General features: G+C 37.8%; 1 protein-coding gene and 1 long non-coding RNA gene across 4 annotated transcripts in view; one reads left to right on the top strand and one right to left on the bottom strand.

Moving 5' to 3' along the window:
- Positions 1 to 19,796, top strand: part of LOC125937310 (BRISC and BRCA1-A complex member 2) — a 119,109-nt gene that overhangs the window by 602 nt on the left and 98,711 nt on the right. For 2 of the 3 annotated variants that reach the window (XR_007462347.1, XM_049651919.1), the window contains exon 2: positions 2,788 to 2,939. Coding sequence is in view for 2 of the 3 variants with exons in the window: in XM_049651919.1 (XP_049507876.1) it covers positions 2,812 to 2,939 (128 nt within the window). In the remaining variant the exon portion in view is untranslated. Of the gene's footprint in view, positions 1 to 649; positions 1,192 to 2,787; positions 2,940 to 19,796 lie in introns of those variants that run through there. The other variant, XM_049651920.1, reaches the window with a different exon arrangement.
- Positions 9,905 to 11,499, bottom strand: LOC125937315 (uncharacterized). Its single transcript, XR_007462350.1, has 3 exons — positions 11,377 to 11,499; positions 10,095 to 10,172; positions 9,905 to 10,014 (listed from the first exon to the last, which is right to left on the bottom strand). It is a non-coding gene; the product is annotated as an uncharacterized LOC125937315 (long non-coding RNA).

Here is a 19,796-nt window from a genome sequence, read left to right as displayed (position 1 = left end):
ACGGTGCTTTAGACGTCTTTGTAGTCTACAGCCTGCCCATCAGAGGACCTTGTGTGACCCTATTTTGGGCAGCAGGCCCTGTAAAAATTGTATTGCTGCATTTTCCTCCTGTAATACGTCAAAATCAGGAAATACACATTGCACAACTAGCATTCAGAGGAGGCTGGCCACTGTAAATTTTTTGCCTACCTGGGATCTATTATAAGACTATGATGTGAAAAAGCTTATATTGGGGATTATTCCCCATCCATGCTCCTGGCTCAAAAGGATCACACCAAAGAACCATCATCTTTGGCTCTTTGGTGACGTCTGGTTTTGGAGTGTTTATTTCCCTTCTTAGAGAAGTCACTACACCTACGGTTGAAACAGATTTCAATGCTGCAGGAAATCTTGCACTGTCAAAAAAAAAGTGGCATTGTAACTGTTCTGAAACAAATTCATTCCTTCAGGTGTTAGTCTGAGGTCATGACAGTTGCTGAATTGGGATGCATTGTTGTCACCTTAAGTATAGTTTGGCTTCTGGTGCAGGTTTGTTCCCTGTAGGATTTGACTAGTAGATGACTCAGGCCATCTTCCACAGCTGACCAGCCTGTAGTCAAACCTGTTTCTAGTTGTCAAGCAACCATTAGTTCAAATTCATGACTTTTTTGTCTGTTCAGATTTTTTAAGGTGTATACTTAAATAGCTCTGATGCTTTTCTCTTGGTGATTGCAATTGTACATTGTTATTTGAGGGGAGATTGGGTATAGTGACTTTGAGGGAGATCTGGATTTGAATTCTGATCTTTATGCTTGCTAGGTTTGTAACTTTGAACAAGTTACTTAGTCTTGCTGAGCCTTAGTTTTCCAATAATAATCAGGGAACAGGGTTGTTGTGGGGCAGTAAATGAGATTACATAGTGGTGGGTAATATAGTGCCTGATGCTCAGCAGAGTTTTCAGCATGTGCTGATTGTTTCCATTTTTCATAGAAATGAGAGGTAAAATAATGATAGGTATTATGGGGAAAAGCATGGAAGAATAATTTTGTAATGTCGGTGAGATCCTTTTGCTTTTTTTCCAGATGAGTATCTCTTTGCTTTGCATATGATCTAGATAAGCATCCTTTCAAGAACTGTGACATCAGTGGGTAGAAGTAACAGTGGAAATGTTGCAAAATAGGAAAAAAATTAAGCGTCAAGATGATAATACGGGTTAGTAGACTGTTCAAGGACAAATCACAGAAGTTATTCCTGTCACCTGCAGAGTGGGGATTCTAACACCTGCCTTCCTGCCCAGGATTGTGAAGATCAACTGTAATAATGTATCTGGAAGCTCCTTACAAGTGGGGGTGTTATAAAAATGTACAACATGATTTTTATGGTTGAAAATACAGTGCATTAGATGTTTATTTCCTACTTCGTGGGGACATTGAAATGGTGGAGGGAGGTCATCTCCCACCCATAAGTGGCTGGTAGGGGAGCTTGTTTTATATTTGCAGAAAGGATGATTTGAGTACAGAAGTATAAAGCCTTTACTGTCTCAAAGGTACTTCTGGGTGTCATCGCTAAATTAAGGTCACCATGTTACTATTTTTTGAAAGATCACTGCCGTCCTTCCCTTTATTACCATCTGAAGTGATTAAGACAGGTACTGGTTTTCAACATTTATTTTGTCAGAGACCTGTAAGTCCTCATATGGTAAAGCAGATGAAAACTAGAACCAGAACATCATTTCCTTGTAGTTGTAACTTGCAGGAAATTAATTTGCCTTTGATGTGGGATCATCCTTTCAGATAGAGGAAGAAAGTGGTTATTTAAATGGACTTATTCACCTCTGAAAGTAGAGGTTCTCATTTAGAAATCTATTTAGAGGAATTCATGCATTCCCTTTCCCTTGCCCCATGGGTTTCCAAATAATTTAGATATGATTTATTGGTTTTACTTTTGCATTTTCAGGTGTAAGTACTTCTTAGTGCCTGAAAGTCAAAGTCTTTTAGATCCATGTGAGTTTGTGTTGCTTAATATCTGGATAAGTGTATATTTTCGTGATTTAATTGTTAAGTAGCTTTTTGCTGCATATATTCCTCAGATACATTATCCTCTACCAATTTTTTTGAGGGCATATTATCTTCTCTCCATGCCTTAATATTTCTCTAGTTTTTGTCTCTTCACTCGTTTACTTATTAAAATATTTCTATTGGTGCTTAGCGCATGCCAGGTACTTTTGTTAAACACTGGGGATTCAAGACATGGTCCCTGCAGGGGGGAGATCACAAAGCAGGTGGTTAGAACACTGTGGAGGACAGTGGATCAGAAGTAAATAATTTCTAGTAAGTAACAAGTAGGTTATGCTTAGTCACCAATTTTATACAGTTTCATCAAGCCCTTCTCGTGGGGACACAGAGGGAGCAATTCCTAACTTAATGGTGTGTACCTTTTGTGTGTCAGGGGAGAGGATTGTCAGTGAAGGCTTCTTAAGGCCTCAACTGAAGTGGGAAGTGGCTGATTGTAAGATAGCTTTAAGTAGTATGTGGCAGTGTAGAAATCAGCTTTGGAAAGGAGGAGGGAATTGGATTTGAAGGGTTGCATCTGTTCCTGAAAAGCATTGATGTAGTCTCTGCGCTGGGGAGGGGAGCAACAGGGGGTTGGTTTCTTCTGGAGGGTCATTAAAAGAGGCTGCTGTATGACAGGAAATGAAGTATTCATTCAAGAGACTGAATACTGTGTGTACCGTGCCAGTTTTCAGGAAACTTGTTATATCTAGTTCCTTTGGATACCCTGACCGCTGTTCTTTCCTTCTGCTTTCAGTGGTGATTTGCAAATCAAGTTAAAATGTCCCCAGAAGTGGCCTTGAACCGAATTTCTCCAATGCTCTCTCCATTCATATCTAGTGTGGTCCGCAATGGAAAAGTGGGACTGGATGCTACAAACTGTTTGAGGATAACTGACTTGAAATCTGGGTATGTACCAGAACTGATTCAACTAATGTATCAGAACCAATCCAGCCTTTACCTAATAATAAACTTTTACCACCAGATACATAAAAATTGAACACCAGAGAAATTCATCAAGTCACGGCCTCATCGCATGTTGATGCAGTTGGTTTTGTCCAGTTCTTGACATTTTATGTTTCAAGTTGTTTTATTTGTGTTGCGGACCATTACTTTATGATCAGAACGTTCATGTCTGGTTTTTTTGTTTGTTTCTTTTGGGGCATGTCTCTTTGTTAACAGTGTGCCATGTGGTTTTTCATGCATTGACTTGTTTTCTTGTTATGTCTGCTGCAATGCAGAAGGTACTGTAAGAGTTGGGTTTTGGGATTCTGAATATGACATCATTTGATAATCTCTCCTAATAGGAAAATTATAATAGCTAGCTGGCATGAGTCATTTTTCACAGTGGGCTTAGAACAGTTGACTCTCACACCTGGAAATGTTGCATTAAAAAGCCCCAACTTGTTATTTAGAAATAAATTTAGATTTATAGAGAATTTACAAAATAACCACAGAAAATTAGTGGTACTATAATGCTGTTAGTTGTGCTACAATCCTTGTTTGGATTTTTCCAGTTTTCCCACCCGTGCACGTCCTTTTTTTTGGTCCAGGATCCAATCCAGGATACAAACTGAATTTAGTTGTCACTTCTTCTTTTTAACCTGTGACTGTCTTTCTTTGTCCTTCATGATTTTGACACCTTTGAAGATAGCACTGGCTAGTTGTTTTATAAAATGTTGCTCAGTATGGGTTTGTCTACTGTTATCCCTGGATTACAGTGAGAATCGCAATCCCCTTCCTCCCCCGCTCAGGAATACTACAGACTTGTACGATTTTCAGTGCATTAGGTCAGGAAGTACATGATGTTCATATGTGCTGTTACTGGTATGTTAACGTTGACCGCTCAGGTAAGGTTGTATCTGCCAAGTTGCTCCACTGTAAAGTTAACTTGATCTTCCCTTTGTCATTGGTAAGTATCTTGGGGAGTGATGCCTTGAGACTGTGCACACGTTCACTTCCTCATCATACTTTTGCCACTAATTTCAGTGTCTACTGATGGTTCTTGCCTGCAAACGTTATTACTGTGGTGCTGGTTTAAGAGTGATTTTCTATTTTCTTTACTCCCCCCCACATTTATTAATTTGAATTCTGCTGTAAGGAAGCACTATCCCTTCTCCCTCACTTACATATTTGTTCACTTATTAATTATGTCAGTATGAATTTTTAGGTGTTTATTTTATTCTGTGGGTCATAGCCAAAGATTGTCTTCATTTATTTTGTTGCTCAGTTGTTCTAGCTTTGCCATTGGGAGCTTTGTCAAGTTGACTTTTGTGTCTTTTTGACATACCCCCATCAGTTTTTGTGCACTTTCTCACTAGAAATGTTGCATTCTTGATTCTCTTTAAGCTTTTCTTTTTCGGCCCTTTTACCTTCTCTTAAGTCTTGCTGTTTTTTGAGTAAGCTGAAGACTTAGATACAAGGGTATATACTTACATTCTTCAGTAGTCAGATAAAGAAGACTGAATTGGATACTTTATTGGAATAGTAGGATGCTTTTTAAAAGATCTGGTATTCTCTTCAATTTAATCATTGGGTATGGGGTTTCTTTTGGAAGTGACAAAAATGTCCTAAAATTGGATAGTGTGATGGTTACACAATTCTGTAAATATGTGAAAAATGACTGAATTGTGCACCTTATAAGGGCGGTTTTTGTGGTATGTTAATTATAGCTTAGAAAAGCTGTCCTCAAAAGAAGCCAGACCCATGAACCAGAGATGTTTACTGTCCCGAATGGGTAAGACATGGAGATAGGTCTTTCTTCTTCATTTGATCACAAATATTATTTTAGAGGTGGTGAGGACCTGATAGAGGACTGGGGACTGACTTATGTAAGGTGATGTGATCTGAATTTTTTACTCCTTGTGTCAGTATCCTGAGAGAACAGTTGGGTTCATCAACAGAAAGTCACTTTGCTTCTTTTCTGCAGACTCCCTCTCCAGTGCTTCCCAATTACTGAATGTTTAGTTGAGTGTTTAAATGCAAATGGTGGATATGATGATACATTGAAATGAATCCACTAGACCTGGCCTGGTCTGGACTAGCTCTGTGAAAAATATTTGAAATGACATTAATGGCATTTAGTACTTAAGGAATGTACTTTCTTTAGATTTAAACAAGGAATGCAAATACCTCTCCCTACATTAACAAAGTTGCTACGTGTAAAATGACGTGGAAAGCCTTAGTAATCTAGAGCATTAGTGATGCCTTTTATGTAGTACTTGTCTGAAAGAGTCATGAAAATTCTTTGGAATCTCGTTAACAATTCTTTCTTCAATCCTTACATCAGACTAAGTGTGCATTCCTTAAGTTTCCATAGCAGAACAGTGGCAGGGTTTGGGAAGAGAATGGCTTTTTAATTAAAAAAAAATTTTTTTTTTAGTGTGTCACTTTATGGCATTTCCCTTTCTTTTAGATCAGCATCACTCATGGTTACAAGAAATGGGGTACACATTTGTGATTTCTGTGAACTCAAAAGGGTATACCCTGTAGGACACAGCATATGCAAAAGTTATAAAATGAGGAGACTTGATTTCTAGAGGTGACAAGAACTAGTCTTCTATGTATGGCTACTTGCCCTTGAAAAGATGAGGTCTGGGTATCTATATTCTAGATCTGGCTCATAGGAGAAATAGATAGGTAAACACTATTCAAAGTAAGATTTTTTAAAAAAAAATAGAAATTCATCTTTATTTCTCTTATGGCACCTGAATTTTTCTACCTAGTGTATACCTATGTATGTATGTATGTTTCTAAGCTCCATTGCTAGACCATCACGATCTTAGGACAGCGTTCTTATTGAAGTTTTTAGGTCTCCTAAGGTCTGCCATAGTACCTTTTGCATATAGTGTAGCAAGTAGAGGTTGAATGAGTGAATAAGTAAGATGTTTTCCTAGAGAAGTTGTCTGGTTTGGGGATCATAGTGGTTTGGATTTCTGGTTTGGAAACATGTTTTATTGGTCTGGTAGTTTATTGCTTAAATTTTGTTACATGTAATCCTTTAAAACATCATTCCTTGACAGATAAGTGGACATTTTTGAAATGATAGTAAAGTGTTTTATAGTACTGGGTTTACTCTTCTAGGTAGAGGGGGCAAATTTTTATTTTAGGGACTTATTCCATGAGGCTTCTGGATGTTTATTAGCTCTTTGTTCTGTTACTTTGATCACAAGCATGTGCTATTTGTAAGATGCCATATTTTGTCATTTTTAGTGATTTACTAATCTTGAAGATATCTAAATGTTCAGCGTTCTGGAATGATGCCTGGTAAATGTAAGAGAGAGGAAAGCAGAGGGCTCACTGCAACCTGTGGCAGCCAAGCCTTATTATCTTTTTTCAGCATATCACAGTGACTCAACCTTACTGGCACATGGCTGTGTTTGGGGCATCTGCTATGACATCTCATCCGCCCACAACTACCTGTTGCATTTTTTGTTCATGTTCTGAATTTCATTACTTAATTAAAAATAGATGCTCAGTGTACTTGGTTACTAAATAGAACGGTTTTAAAAGATGAGTGCTGTAAGCTTTGAAGACTGATCTCCGTTTGCTGCCTTAGTCCCTCTAGCTGGCAGGCTGAGCCTTTATTATTAGCCTTGTGCCTGGAAGGAAGGTGCTGCGCAGGAGGCATTAGTTTAATTTTGAGGATGGGTGACTTTTAACCATTTAGTATCTAGCTGTTCACTGGGCTTTTCCATTTCACTTTCTTTTCTGTATTCTTTTGTGATCTTTTTCCTTTCTTCATATGCATATCTTTGTATATTCATTATATGAAAATATATCTCTAAACCATATATAGTATTATTTTGTATATTTAAAAGGTTCATACAAATGGTATCATCCTGTGTGTGTGTGTGTGTGTGTGTGTGTGTGTAGTTTTTTTTCTTTTTTTCCCCTGCAGCTTGCTTGTTTTGTTTAGTAGGAAGTTCATGAGATTTACCTGTTAATACCTATGGTTCAAGTTCTTCGGACTGCATTGCTGTATCATATTCCATTGTATAAATATGCCTCCCAATTTTTTATTCATTCTCCTGATTGTCTTACATGTTGTTTTAAGTTTCTTTTGATGAAGAATGCATGCCATAATGAACATTCTCCCACCTTTGTGCAAGAAGATATATATGAGAATATTTTCTGGGGCTTCCTTTTTTTGTATTGGGTGTGTTCATCCATTAGTAGTTATAAAATCAGTTGAGTGAGTCACTCCAACATCTAAAAAATGAATGAGAATAGAATGGAAACTATCAGAATGTGTCACACATAATAAAAATAAGCACTGTTTTGTGGATTTTGCTTTCAGTTAAATAAGTAAGTATGTGGGTACTGGGTCACAATGCAAAATATGTGTGTTTTGATAAAAAAAAGTTTGAAAGCAAAAAAAAAAAAAGTTTGAAAGCAAGCTACCCCTCTAGGGTATATTCCTAGGAATAAAATTGCTGGCTCTTAAGGTATATGCATCTTCCATTTTATTAGATATTGCTAGATTGTATCAATTCCCTTTCACCAGAAATGAATGAGAGTTCCCATTGTTCTATAGCCTTAACAATACTCTGTGTGGTCAGACTTAAATTTTTGTTAAGCTAATGGGTGTGAAAGAGAATCTCATTATGTTTTTAATTTGTATTTTCATGATTATTAGCATAGTGAAGATTATTTTGCCAATTCAGGTGTTTTTCTTTTAGGAATATCCTTTGGCCATCTTTTAAGTGGGTTGTTTGTAGTTTTATATAGATTTTATTTTATTTTTGAAAAAAATTTTTTATTAAAAGATTTTTTCTAATGTTGATTTTTAAGAGAGAGAGAGAGAGCGCGAGAGAGCGCGCACGTAAGTGAGGGAGAGGCAGAGAGAGAGATAGGGAAACACAGAATTTGAAGCAGGCTCCAGGCTCCAATCTGTCAGCACCGAGTTGGACGTGGGGCTTGATCTTATAAACTGTGAGATCGTGACCTGAGCCAAAATCAAGAGTGAGGTGCTTAACCAACAGAGCCACCCAGGAACCTCTGTATAGATTTTAAATCATTCTTTATGTATTTTGGAAGCTAATCTTTTAGCAGTTATATGTATTGCAAATATCTTCATGCAGTCTGTGGCTTATATTCTTTTTTAAAAAAGTATATGTTATCTATTTTGAGAGAGAGAGCAAGAGAAAGCGAGAGAGTACGGTAGCGGCAGAGAGAGAGGGAAAGAGAGAAAATCCCAAGCAGGTTGCACCCTGTCAGTGGGGCTCAATCTCATGAACTGTGAGATCGTGACTTGAGCCAAAATCAAGAGTCAGACATTTAACCACCTGACCTACCCAGACACCCCAGTATTCTTAATTTCATGCTATTGATGTCCGGAAGTTTTAATTTTAATGAAGTCAAATTCATCAGTATTTTCCTTTTTAGATTTGTGCTGTGTGTGTGTGTGTGTGTGTGTGTGTGTGTGTGTATGTTTGTGAAAGAGAGGGAGAATTTCAGGAAATTCTGTCACACTCAAAAGTCATACATCTTCCTCCAAGAATTTTAAAGTTTTCCTTTTTGCTCTTCAAATGGAAATTTATTTTTTTCTATAAAACATGTTGTGAGAGATATAGTTTTTTTCTTCAGATGGATAATTGGTTATCCCAGCATCATTTATTGAAAAGTCATCCTTTGCCTGTGGATCTACAATACTACCTTTCTTATTATGTCAAATGTACATCATACATGGATCTGTTTCTAGGCTTTCTGTCATGTTCTGTCAGCCTCATTGTCCTTATGCCAATTGCACACAGTGTTAATGATTACAGTTTTATAGTATGTCATAATATCTGGTAGGAAAACTTTCATCCATCTTGTTCTGATTCTTAAAAATTGCCTTGCTTAACCATATATTCTAGAGACTTTTATGATAACCTCATTTAAATAGTTGCATACTGTTCTATTAGACCATCCCCGAATTCACTTAACAAAGCTCCTCTTCTTAACTCATTGAGAAAAGAAAATAAAGGGAAAATGACCTGGTGAGAAGGGCTAATTGAGAATTAATTGTCGGGAAAGCTCTCTGAGGAAATGGCATTTAAGTTTAATCATGAAAGATAAGAATAATTCGATGTGAAGAGCTGGGGAAGTTGATGTAAAAAGGGAATACTGGGTGTAAAGGCAGGAGAAAGCTTTGCATGTTCAAGGATCTGCAAGGCCACTGAAAGTTGAAATGTAGTGAGAAAGTGTAAGAGGGAAATGAGATGAGATTCTAAAGATAGTCGGGGGCCCGATTATGGAGAGCCTGGTGGGCTCTATTAGGAAACTTGGGTTTTATTCTGGGTGGAATAAGGAGTTATTGAAGAATTTTAAGCCGAGTGACATGATCTAATTTATATTAAAAAATCATTGGTTGTTATATAGAAAGAGGCTTGTGCAGGATAAGGTAGTCTAGTTAGCCGTCCATTTGTACAATAGACCAGGTGACAGATGATGGAATGTTAAGAATATGGTGGTGGCAGTGGAGATGGAAGGAGGTGAATAGATTATAAGCTATTTAGAAGGTAAAAACATGAGGATGTCGAATTTGGGATTTGATAGAGAATCAAGAATGACTTCTTCCTTCTAAATTTGAGCTAGTGAGTAAGGTGGTTATGCCATCTGCCGAGATGAGAAAGATTGGTGGAGGAACGACCTTAATTTTGATTGATTGTTGTCTATGTCTGCCATGCAGTTATCATTGTAGGTTTCCTTTTGCTTCTTTCCTGTGTTGAATCTCTTATCTTACTTTCTTGTTTTACCCTCTTGTTTTGTTGGAGCGTGCACTTCAGTAGCATACTAAGAAACGGAGAAGAGGAGGTTTATTTTTGAGTTCTTGAAAGTCTGAAAATGTATTTATTCTACATTTAAACTTGATTGATAATTTGGGCAGGTACAGAAGTCTGTTGCAAATTATCTTCCCTTCAGATTTTGAAGGCCTTGGTCTGTAATGTTGGGAACCCTTGACACATGTTGTTGTAGTTTCATGGATGCGGTGTCTTCTCTGTAAGGATATTAATTATTGTTTGTTTTTAAAATTGAGGTATAATTGACCATAGTTTTAAAACAGCATTTTTTCTGTACCTTTCACTATCTCGGTTTTGCTCTCTGTCTTTAGTGTTGGTGGCTTTCCTCAAACTGTTGATTCTTGGCTGTCCATGTCTATTAAGGAGGGAAGAAGAAAAATGTGAATTTGAAGATGTTGTACATGGGTGGACTTCTCAGCTACCGAACTTCACTGTAGCGTGATCAGGCAGCACCCTGGCCTCTTTCTTAGCTGATAGTCGGATTCATTATTTGCAGATCTTTTCTCTAGGGCTATAAAAAATAAAAGTTTCTCTATTGGGGCGCCTGGGTGGCTCAGTTGGTTAAGCGGCCGACTTCGGCTCAGGTCATGATCTCACGGTCCATGAGTTCAAGCCTGGTGTCAGGCTCTGTGCTGACAGCTTGGAGCCTGGAGCCTGCTTCAGAGTCTCTCTCCCTCTCTCTCTGCCCCTCCTCTGCTCATGCTCTGTTTCTGTCTCTCAAAAAATGAATAAAAACGTTAAAAAAATAAAAAAAGTGTCTATATGGATGCATATAGTCCTGTGTGCCAGCAAAATTCTAACTATTGGGCCAGAGTATGTAAATATTTAGACTTCTGACGTATTTGGTGTATTGTTATATTTATATGTAAGGATATTTAAATATACATATAATTATATGTCTCTTCAGAAATGTATTATCAATTTATATTTTCACTAGCAGTATATGAACATGCCAGTTCCTGTACAGTTTTGATAAAATCGGTATTATAAATTCTGTACAGTTATTGCTAATTCAATAGATGCAAATGGTATTTAATTGCTCTTATATTTTCCTTTATTTATTGATATGTGTGTGTGTAAATTACCACTTCATGATGTCTGTCCCCTTTTCTGATGTGGTATTTGTCTTTTTTGATTTATAAAACTTTTATATATATTATGAAGATTAACCCTTTGTCATGGATGTTATAGATGTTTTTTCCCCAGATTTTCATTGTCTTTCAATTAAATTAATTTATTCAGTATGCAGAAGCTCTTAAATATTGCTCATTTTTTGAAGCAATAATAAATGTACGGCACATAAAAAGTAGAAGGGTGTTAAGTAGAAAAGAAGTCACTTTCCTATTCCTTTCTCCTAATTTTATTCTCTGGAGGTAACTACTCTCAGCAGTTTCTTTTCTTTCTTTCTAGGGGTGTTCTTTGTAGATGTAAGCTCCCCCCCACCTTTTTTCCATTTCTGTCTAAATAGTACATGTGGCAGAGTGTTATGGTAATGGCCCCGAATAAATCATGCCTCTCTTTATCTGGTCTTCTCTGAAGATGATTTTACCCCTCCTTACATCAACAGGTAGAGAGTCTGTTTCCTCACCCCAGAATCCGGGCTGCCTTTGTGACTTATCGTTACCAGTGGAATGTGGCAAAAATGTCATGTGACTTCTGAGCGTAGGCTCTACCAGGTCTTGCGGTTCTGTTCTCGTGTGGAATACTCCCATCACCATGTTCAGGGGGCTTGGGTCTGGTCTCCTTGAGAGAGACCGGCCCACGGAGCCCAGCTGCCCAGGTTCTGCCTGGCCCCACAGCCAGCCTGTCAGCCAAATGCAGCTGCATGTGCGAGCCATCCAGGGGCTGGCAGGACTGACCAGCCCACTGACGCAGTGATGGGAGATAACAAGTTGTTTCCTGAAGCCATGAAGTGTTGGGGTGGTTTGTTATGCAGCAATAGATAATTGAGGGAGTAGTGTATTATGTATTCATCTGACCTGTATATTTTGAAGACTGTTGTGGATTAGTACTGATATAGCTGCTGCCCCTTTTAAATGTCCGCATAATATTCCAGCATCTGAGCATACTCTAATTTAATCATTTGTTTCTGAGACAGGTTCAGTGTCTATCTTTTGTTATAACATGGGGCTGTAAAGAATCTCCTTTACATTTATCTTTGATGTGCCAAAATGTTTACTTTTTATGTTGTCATCAAATCTATTTCCTTCGTGAGTTCTTTTAACATTTTGCAAAATTAATGCCTTTTCCACTTTGAGACACCTGTATTTTTTCCTGAGATACCTATGCTTTCTTGTATTGTAGTTTCATTTTTACTTGAAATTAATCTGGAATTTATTTTGGTATGTGATACAATGTAGGAATGGGATATTATTTTTCTAAATAATTGTCTGGTTGTCCTAGCACTATTTATAGAATAAATCTTTCACTTATTCACTATTTTGAAATGCCATCTTATGTGCTAAATTCCTGTATTTAGCACATATCTGTATTTGCTTTGTGCAGTTATACAGCTTTTCAATTATTATAGCTGCATACTACGTTTACATACTCATCATCTCACCTGCTGGGAGTTTGAATAAAACCTTTTTGTTTGCAGAGAATGGATGTCTTTACAACAGGGGTCAGCAAACTTTCTGTGGGGTCAGTTTGTATTTTAGGCATGTAAGTCTTACGGGTCTATGTTACAACTATTCAGCTCTTGTAGCATGGGATCTATGACAAAACACAAATGAATACGCTTGTTCCAATAAGATTTGATTTACAAAAAGAAGCAAGCAGCCCTTGGATTGTAGTTTTACAATATTGAATATACCTGCTTTTAATATTGATACCTCTTCAGGAATGTGGTCAGTCTGTCCTATTTATGCCCACTTCTCTGTCTGTCAGTAAAGGTTTGTGTTTTCTTTATTTTGTTCCTGCACATTTACCGTTCACTTTATTCCTAGGTGGTTTATTCTTTGACTGCTTTCAAGTGGAGATTTTGAGTGGTTTATTGGCATAGATGAAAGCTAATTTAGAAGTTAGATTGAAGTAGAAGGAAAAGATGTATCGGAAAATTTAATAGTTCAATGATCTGTTATCCGAATCACTAAGAATATTTAAGAAGAGTTCGAAGAAAGGAAAAATAGCCGGAACCAGAAGATCTAAAGCAATATTGGGGGAAGGGGCTGGGGTGGCACAAGCCAGAAGTCAAGGTAGACAAAAGATGGAACCCGGTGAGCCGCCTTTAGTGGTGTTGGATGGTAGCATGATATAGTGGTAAGCAGGTATAGGGTTTTTAGTCAGTGAGTGTGAATCCTGATTTTGACATTTAATAGCTTAATGAGCTTTGGCAAATTGCATACCCTTTCTGTGCCTCGGTTTTCTCTTACTTGGGGATATTGATAATTGTCTTATTGAGTATTTAGGGGGAGGAAATGATATAACTCAATGTAAAGTACTTAGAATATTTGTATTCTAACAATACATTTAGTGTATTGTATGTATGTAATGTATGTATGCATGTAATGTATGTAATGTAATATAATAATACATTTAGTGTGCAATAAATGGTAGCTATTTTTATCTATGACAATAAAAATACTATTATTATCATATTATGTGTCTTATATAATATATTATGCATGGCATCATACATATCATTATTTCACTGTAACTCTTGTTAAGCAGTTGGTGGAATCACTTTGGCATTTCAGAGTCAGGGACTCTTTAAAGAGTGAGTGTCCATGCAGGTGGTATAAGGGAGCTGTCTAAATAAGACTAAGGCAAGCAGAGCAAGATAAGAGGTCACACACGTATAACAAAAGTTAGAAATCATAGAGCAGATAAGGACAGGAGAGCCAGAGACTTCTGTTTCTGGGGTAGCTTTCTGTCTTTGTTCATCGCCTTTTGGAGATCCATGGAAGCAGAAAAAAATATCGGTGTAGCTAACTCAGACCCTCAGGTGGATGTACTTTGAAATATTTGAGTAGGTTGAAGAATGAATGGGCTTGGCGATGCCAACTTCTATTTTAGCAGACAGAACCTAACTGTTTTCAGCAGGTGTTCGAGACTGAACATTGGCTGTCTTGAGCAGAGACATGCAGTTCTCTACACAGGGTTGAAGAAGCTTTCCTGCCAGGACCTCAGAAGATGGTGTACAGACTAATGTGGGGAGCTCTGTGGGAGGGTGGGGAGCTAGTATGGGCAGTGCGTGGGTGGGGTTGTGGATGTAACAGGGCAGAATTTTGGCTAGGGCTCAAGGTGCTTATCTAGGCACCCGAGCATCTAGAAACACAGTGAATTGTGCATAGTGTTGATATTTTGAGCGGTATTACCATTCCTAGGTTGTCCTCCGGGAATTACTTTGTGTGTGTGTGTGTGTGTGTGTGTGTGTGTGTGTGTGTGTTTTAACTTGGAGAAACACAAGTTCCCCTACTCCTCGTGCTCTAGGCTTTTCTTCTCTTAGATCTTTGACTTGGGTAGCTGCCTGTCTAGCCTTCTTCTGATTATAATAGTATGATACAGTAATGTAAATTTTCATAGGGTGATACAGTAATGTAAATAATGTCAAACAGTTAACTTTTTTTTTTTTTTTTTAACATTTCAGAGGGCTTTCACTTATTTTGTACGTAGGATTTTTGAGAGAAGAAGTCAAAGGATGGTATTGGCTTTGGCCCAGTGAACTCTGACATCATTGACCTTAGGAACTTGTGCTAGGGTTTCACAGTCTTCCTACAGAGACTAGGGTGGTCAATGCTGGGAGAAACCTGGGTCTGGAGGTTAATGATTTTGATTATGAATTATGAATCATATGGGCTTTTCATGCCTTACAGTGACTTAATTTCAGAGTGACTTCATTGGGTATGGAAGTTTGGGTAGGGGAAGAGGTAAAGAGAAGTTGCCAGTCTAATGTGTAAAGGAAAGGAGGTAGAAGATTGATTTAATCTATTCCTAACTCTACTTTGTACTGTTCAGGGGAACAAAAAAATCACTCTTACTGTTATCTTTTGTCCCCTCTATTCTGTGCAATTTTAAGATGGTATTTTTTGACTGGTTTCTGTTTCATTAGAATGACAAATTTGCAGAGTTCTTTAGAAGATGAGTGGGACTCTTTTAGTTCACATTCATGGGCACATGATAATAAGTTTGTTTCAAGACTGCAAATTAGGGGCACCTGGGTGGCTGTCAGTTAAGCTGCTGACTTTGGCTCAAGTCATGATCTCGGGGTTCTCAGGTGCAAGGCCTGTGTCGGGCTCTGTGCTGACAGCTCAGAGTCTGGAGCCTGCTTCAGATTCTGTGTCTCCCTCTCTCTCTGCCCCTACCCCCACTTACACTCTATCTCTCTGTCTCTCTCTATCTCTCTCTTTAAAAAAAATTTTAAAAAAAGTGCAAATTAACTAGTCCTGTGCTCTCACTTACATGTTAAAGGACTCTAAGGAATCCATGTAGGTAGCCCCCTTTTTAACTTACATGATCCCTGAATAATCTTGCTTTCTGGTGCCATATTCTTGAGAAACAATTTTGTAATCTTCCTTTCAGGGCCACATTTCCTGAGTAATTTGGTTATCTTTCTAATGGCATGTTATGAAAGTTGTTTTTCCCATTGACCTTGCTTTTCTTGACTTTTTGAAAAATGTATCCTTTTTTGTTTTCTGAAATAGTTTTCATCTCAACCTTTGCTCTTGCCAACTTATTGATAAGAGCTCTTGAGTCAAGTGGAAGTTTTGGGAGAACGTTTTGAAGTTCCACTGTGAAGTGGGTATAATGCCCTCAGAAGGATTGTTTGTTGTTGTCGTTTTTTAATCTGTGGACTCCTTAGACTTTTTAATTTAAAAACAGCATTTAAAAATTTTGTGCTTCAGTAAATTCTTAATAGGTAAATTCAGTTTGGGGCTTGGCACACACTTTGCTTTTAATGTGGTAAAATATATACGCCATTTTCACTTTTCACTTTTTATGTGTACAGTTGAGTGGCATTGAGCACAATGTAGTGCAGCGGCCACCGCCACCCCTCTCCAGAGCTTCATCTTCCCAAACTGAAACCCTGTGCCCATGAAATGATAACTTCCTGTTCCCCTCTGCCTCCATTTTATTTTATTTTCTGTTTATGAATCCAACTGCTTTTGGTACCTCGTAGAAGTGGAATTATGCAGTACTTTTTCCTTTATGAGTGGCTTATTTTACTTTGAGTAATGTCTTCAAGGTTTTTCCTGTAGCACAGCTCAAAATTTCCTTCCTTTTTAATAAGGCTGGGTAATATTCCATTGTGTGTATATAACACATTTGTTTATCCACTTATCCATCCAGATCCAACCATTTGACTATTGTGAATAATGCTGCTATAATCATAGGTGTACAGATATCTGTTGGGAGTCCTGTTTTCGGTTCTTTTGGGGGTATACCCAGAAGTGGAATTAAACATATGGTAATTCTACTTTTAATTTTTTCAGGAGTCACCATATCCACTTCCACAGTGGCTGCATCGTTTTATATTGTCATCAGCAATGCGTGGGCTTCCAAATTTTCCACATCCCCACCAGCACTTGCTGTTTGTTAAATTTTTTCTTTGTTTTTAAATTAAAAAAAAATTAGTACTCATCCTAATGGTATATCCTAATGAAGTGGTATATCATTGTGGTTTTGCATTTTCCTGATGACCATTGACATTGAGCATCTTTTCATGTGCTTAGGGGCAAGTTGCATATCTGCTTTGGAGAAATGTCTATTCAAGGTTTTTGCCCATTTTTTATTGTGTTGCTGGTGGTGAGTTGTAGGAGTTCTTTATATATATATATATACTCTAGATTCTTTATATATTCTAGATAATCAATTCCTTATAAGATATATGATTTGAAAATATCTTTTCCCATTCCATAGGTTGCCTTTTTGTTTCTGTTCATAGTATCCTTTGATGCACAATGTTTTTACTTTTGATGAAGTATATGTGGTATAAGAGTTCGACTTTTTTTTTTTTTTTTTTTTGCATGTGGATATCCAGTTTTCACAACACTATTTGTTGAAAAGACAATCTTTCCCTCCATTAAATGGGTTTGGCACTATTGTTGAAATTATTTGACCATATATTTGAGGGTTTATTTCTGGGATCTGTATTCTATTCACTTGGTCTGTATGTCTGTCTTTATGCCAATACCACATTCTTTTGTTTAGCTTTGTAGTAAGTTTTGAAATTGGGAAGTGTGAGACCTCCACCATTGTTCTTTTTTTTGCAAGATTGCTTTGGCTATTCAGTATTCAGGATCCCTTGAGCTTCCATATGGATTTTAGGATGGCCTTTTCCGTTCCTGCAAAGATTGTTGTAGAGATTTTGATAGGGATTGCTTTGAATTGATAGATTGTTTTTGGGTGGTATCGACATTTGAACAGTATTGAGTCATCAGTGAACACAGGATGTCTTCCCGTTTATCTGTGTCCTCTTTAATTTCTTTTGGCAATGTTTTGTAGGTTTGAGTACAGTAGTCCCTCCTTTTCTGTGGTTTTGCTTTTCATGGTTTCAGTTACCCATGGTCAAGTATGGTCCAGAAGCGGGTGGTCCTCCTCCTGACACATCATCAGAAGGTCAGTAGTAGCCTAATGCTACCTCATGATGCCTACCTCCTTCACCTCCCTTCATCTCATCGTGCAGGCATTTTATCATCTCCCATGGTCACAAGAAGAGTGAGTACAGTATAGTAAGATACTGAGAGAGAGAGAGAGACCACATTCACATAACTTTTATTATAGTATACCATTACAATTGTTCCATTTACTTAATAGTTGTTGTTGTTAATCTCTTACTGTGCCTACTTTATAAACTAAACTTTATCATAGGTATGTATAGGGAAAAACAGAATATACATAGGGTTTGGTACTGTCTGCGGTTTTAGGCATCTGTTGGGGGTCTTGGAATGTGTTTCCTGTGGATAAGTGGGGGACTGCTATATTCAACCCTTGCCTCCTTGGTTAAGTTTATTCCTAAGTATTTTATTCTTTTTAATACTATTATAAATGGGATTGTTTTTTATAATTTCCTTTCCAGATTGTCCATTGTTAGGGTATAAAAATGCAGCTGATTTTTGCATGATCATGTATCCTGCAACTTTGCTGAACTTATTAGTTCTAATAGTTTTGTGTGTGTGTGTGTGTGTGTGTGTGTGTGTGTGTATGTGTGTAATCTTCAGGGTTTTCTATATATAAGATCATGTCCTCTGCAAACAGATATTTTTTCTTCTTCCTTTTGGATGCCTTTTATTTCTTTTTCTTGCCTAATTGGTCTGGTTAGGAGTTCTAGAACTGGTTTAAGTAGAAATGGTGAAAGCGGGCATTCTTGTCTTATTCCTGACCTTAGAGAAGAGGCTAGAAATCTTTCACATTTGAGGTTTTTTTCCCCCCCAATTCATGCTTTGATTTAAGCCTTTGGCTGAGGAGGCAAACTAGTTAAGTGAGAAAAGTTAAAATAGTACTGCAATTGTGAACTTATTTTTGAACTGTAAATTCTTATGAAATTAGCTTCTGTAAAGGAGGCTGCCCAAAGGTTTAAGCCAGAATAAATGGGTGGAGCACCTTCATGGTTTTAGAAAAAGTTGAGGGTCTTAAAAGTCAAAGAGGTTTTTTTTACCTTTCCAGGCTGTGCAAGCACATAGATTTGCATTTACACTTTATTTTTACCCTTATACTGTAAATATATCTGAATATATACTGTTTGGTGTAGGGCTGAGGGAATAGCAGTTGGGGAGAACAGAGGGAACCAATATCTGTAGACAGTTTGGGGTATATGTTAGTTGCTTTTATTGGGCTTCTGCCTGTAAAGTAATCACAATAATGACAGCAGTAACAGCTACTGCACCAGATCCTGCCCCAGCCATATTAGACATACTACCTCCTAAAGCCTCTCATTACTGTATGAGGTGTAGTCTTTAGTATCGTCTTGTCACAGGCGAGGAATCAGTCCTCAGAAGTCAAGGTGAGGGTCCTAAGCTATCATGTGGCAGTGCCAGGGTTTGAAACCAAATCTGATTGTATAGCTCTGCACCTTTCCCCTAATTTGTTGTTTTTGTTTTGTTTGTTTGATTTTAATTCTGCAACCATATCTTAAGCTTCTTTATTTTTTAAAGTTTTTTTTTTTTTTAAAGATTATTTATTTTTGAGAGAGAGAGCAAGCGAGTGCACATGAGCATGAGGGGGAGGGACAGAGATACAGGAAGAAAGAGAATCCCAAGTAGGCTCCATGCTGTCATCACAGAGCCCGACATGGGGCTTGATCCCATGAATCCTGAGATCGTGACCTGAGCCAAAACCAAGAGTTGGACGCTTTGCTGACTGAGCCATCCAGGCATCCCTTAAGCTCCTTTAAATACGGACCTACGGGTGTCTGGGTGACTCAGTCAGTTGAGCGTCTGACTTAAGCTCAGATCATGATCTCACGGTTCTTGAGTTTGGGCCCTGCGCTGGGCTCTGTGCTGACAGTTCAGAGCCTGGAGCCTGCTTGATTCTGTGTCTCCTTCTCTGTCTTTCTCTCTGCCCCTTCCCCACTCACACTGTTTCTCTGTTTCTTAAAAATAAATAAACATTAAAAAAATTTAAATATAGGCCTAGACTCGTTATCAGTACAAGGAAAGTGCTGATCATCTAATACATTAAGGTAGAATCCTTCACATATATTCTTTGGTTGGTTAATTTGATCTCTGAGATGCTGATATCACTTCTCTGGCCAGCCTCTCTCTTAGCACCGACTCTTTGTGCTTGATTTTCTTTAAAGGCAAGAGAGGGCTGTGCTGAAATTGAGCCAGGACTTCGTATCATTAACACCCCTTTAAAGGGAGAGGAGAGCCATTTATGGGTAGATCTTCTACCCAGAGTAGAAGCCTTTTAATTGAGAATTAGTGACCATTAAATATTACTCATTTTTACTATTACTGTGTTAGTGCATAGATCATGCTGACATTTGGTTAACTCAAGCAACTCTATATTAAGCAGTAAGAACAATAATAGTTATTAT

Source organism: Panthera uncia (genome assembly GCF_023721935.1).
Source record: "Panthera uncia isolate 11264 chromosome A3 unlocalized genomic scaffold, Puncia_PCG_1.0 HiC_scaffold_12, whole genome shotgun sequence".
NCBI lineage: Eukaryota > Metazoa > Chordata > Mammalia > Carnivora > Felidae > Panthera > Panthera uncia.
This window is presented reverse-complemented; position numbering and strand designations above follow the sequence as displayed.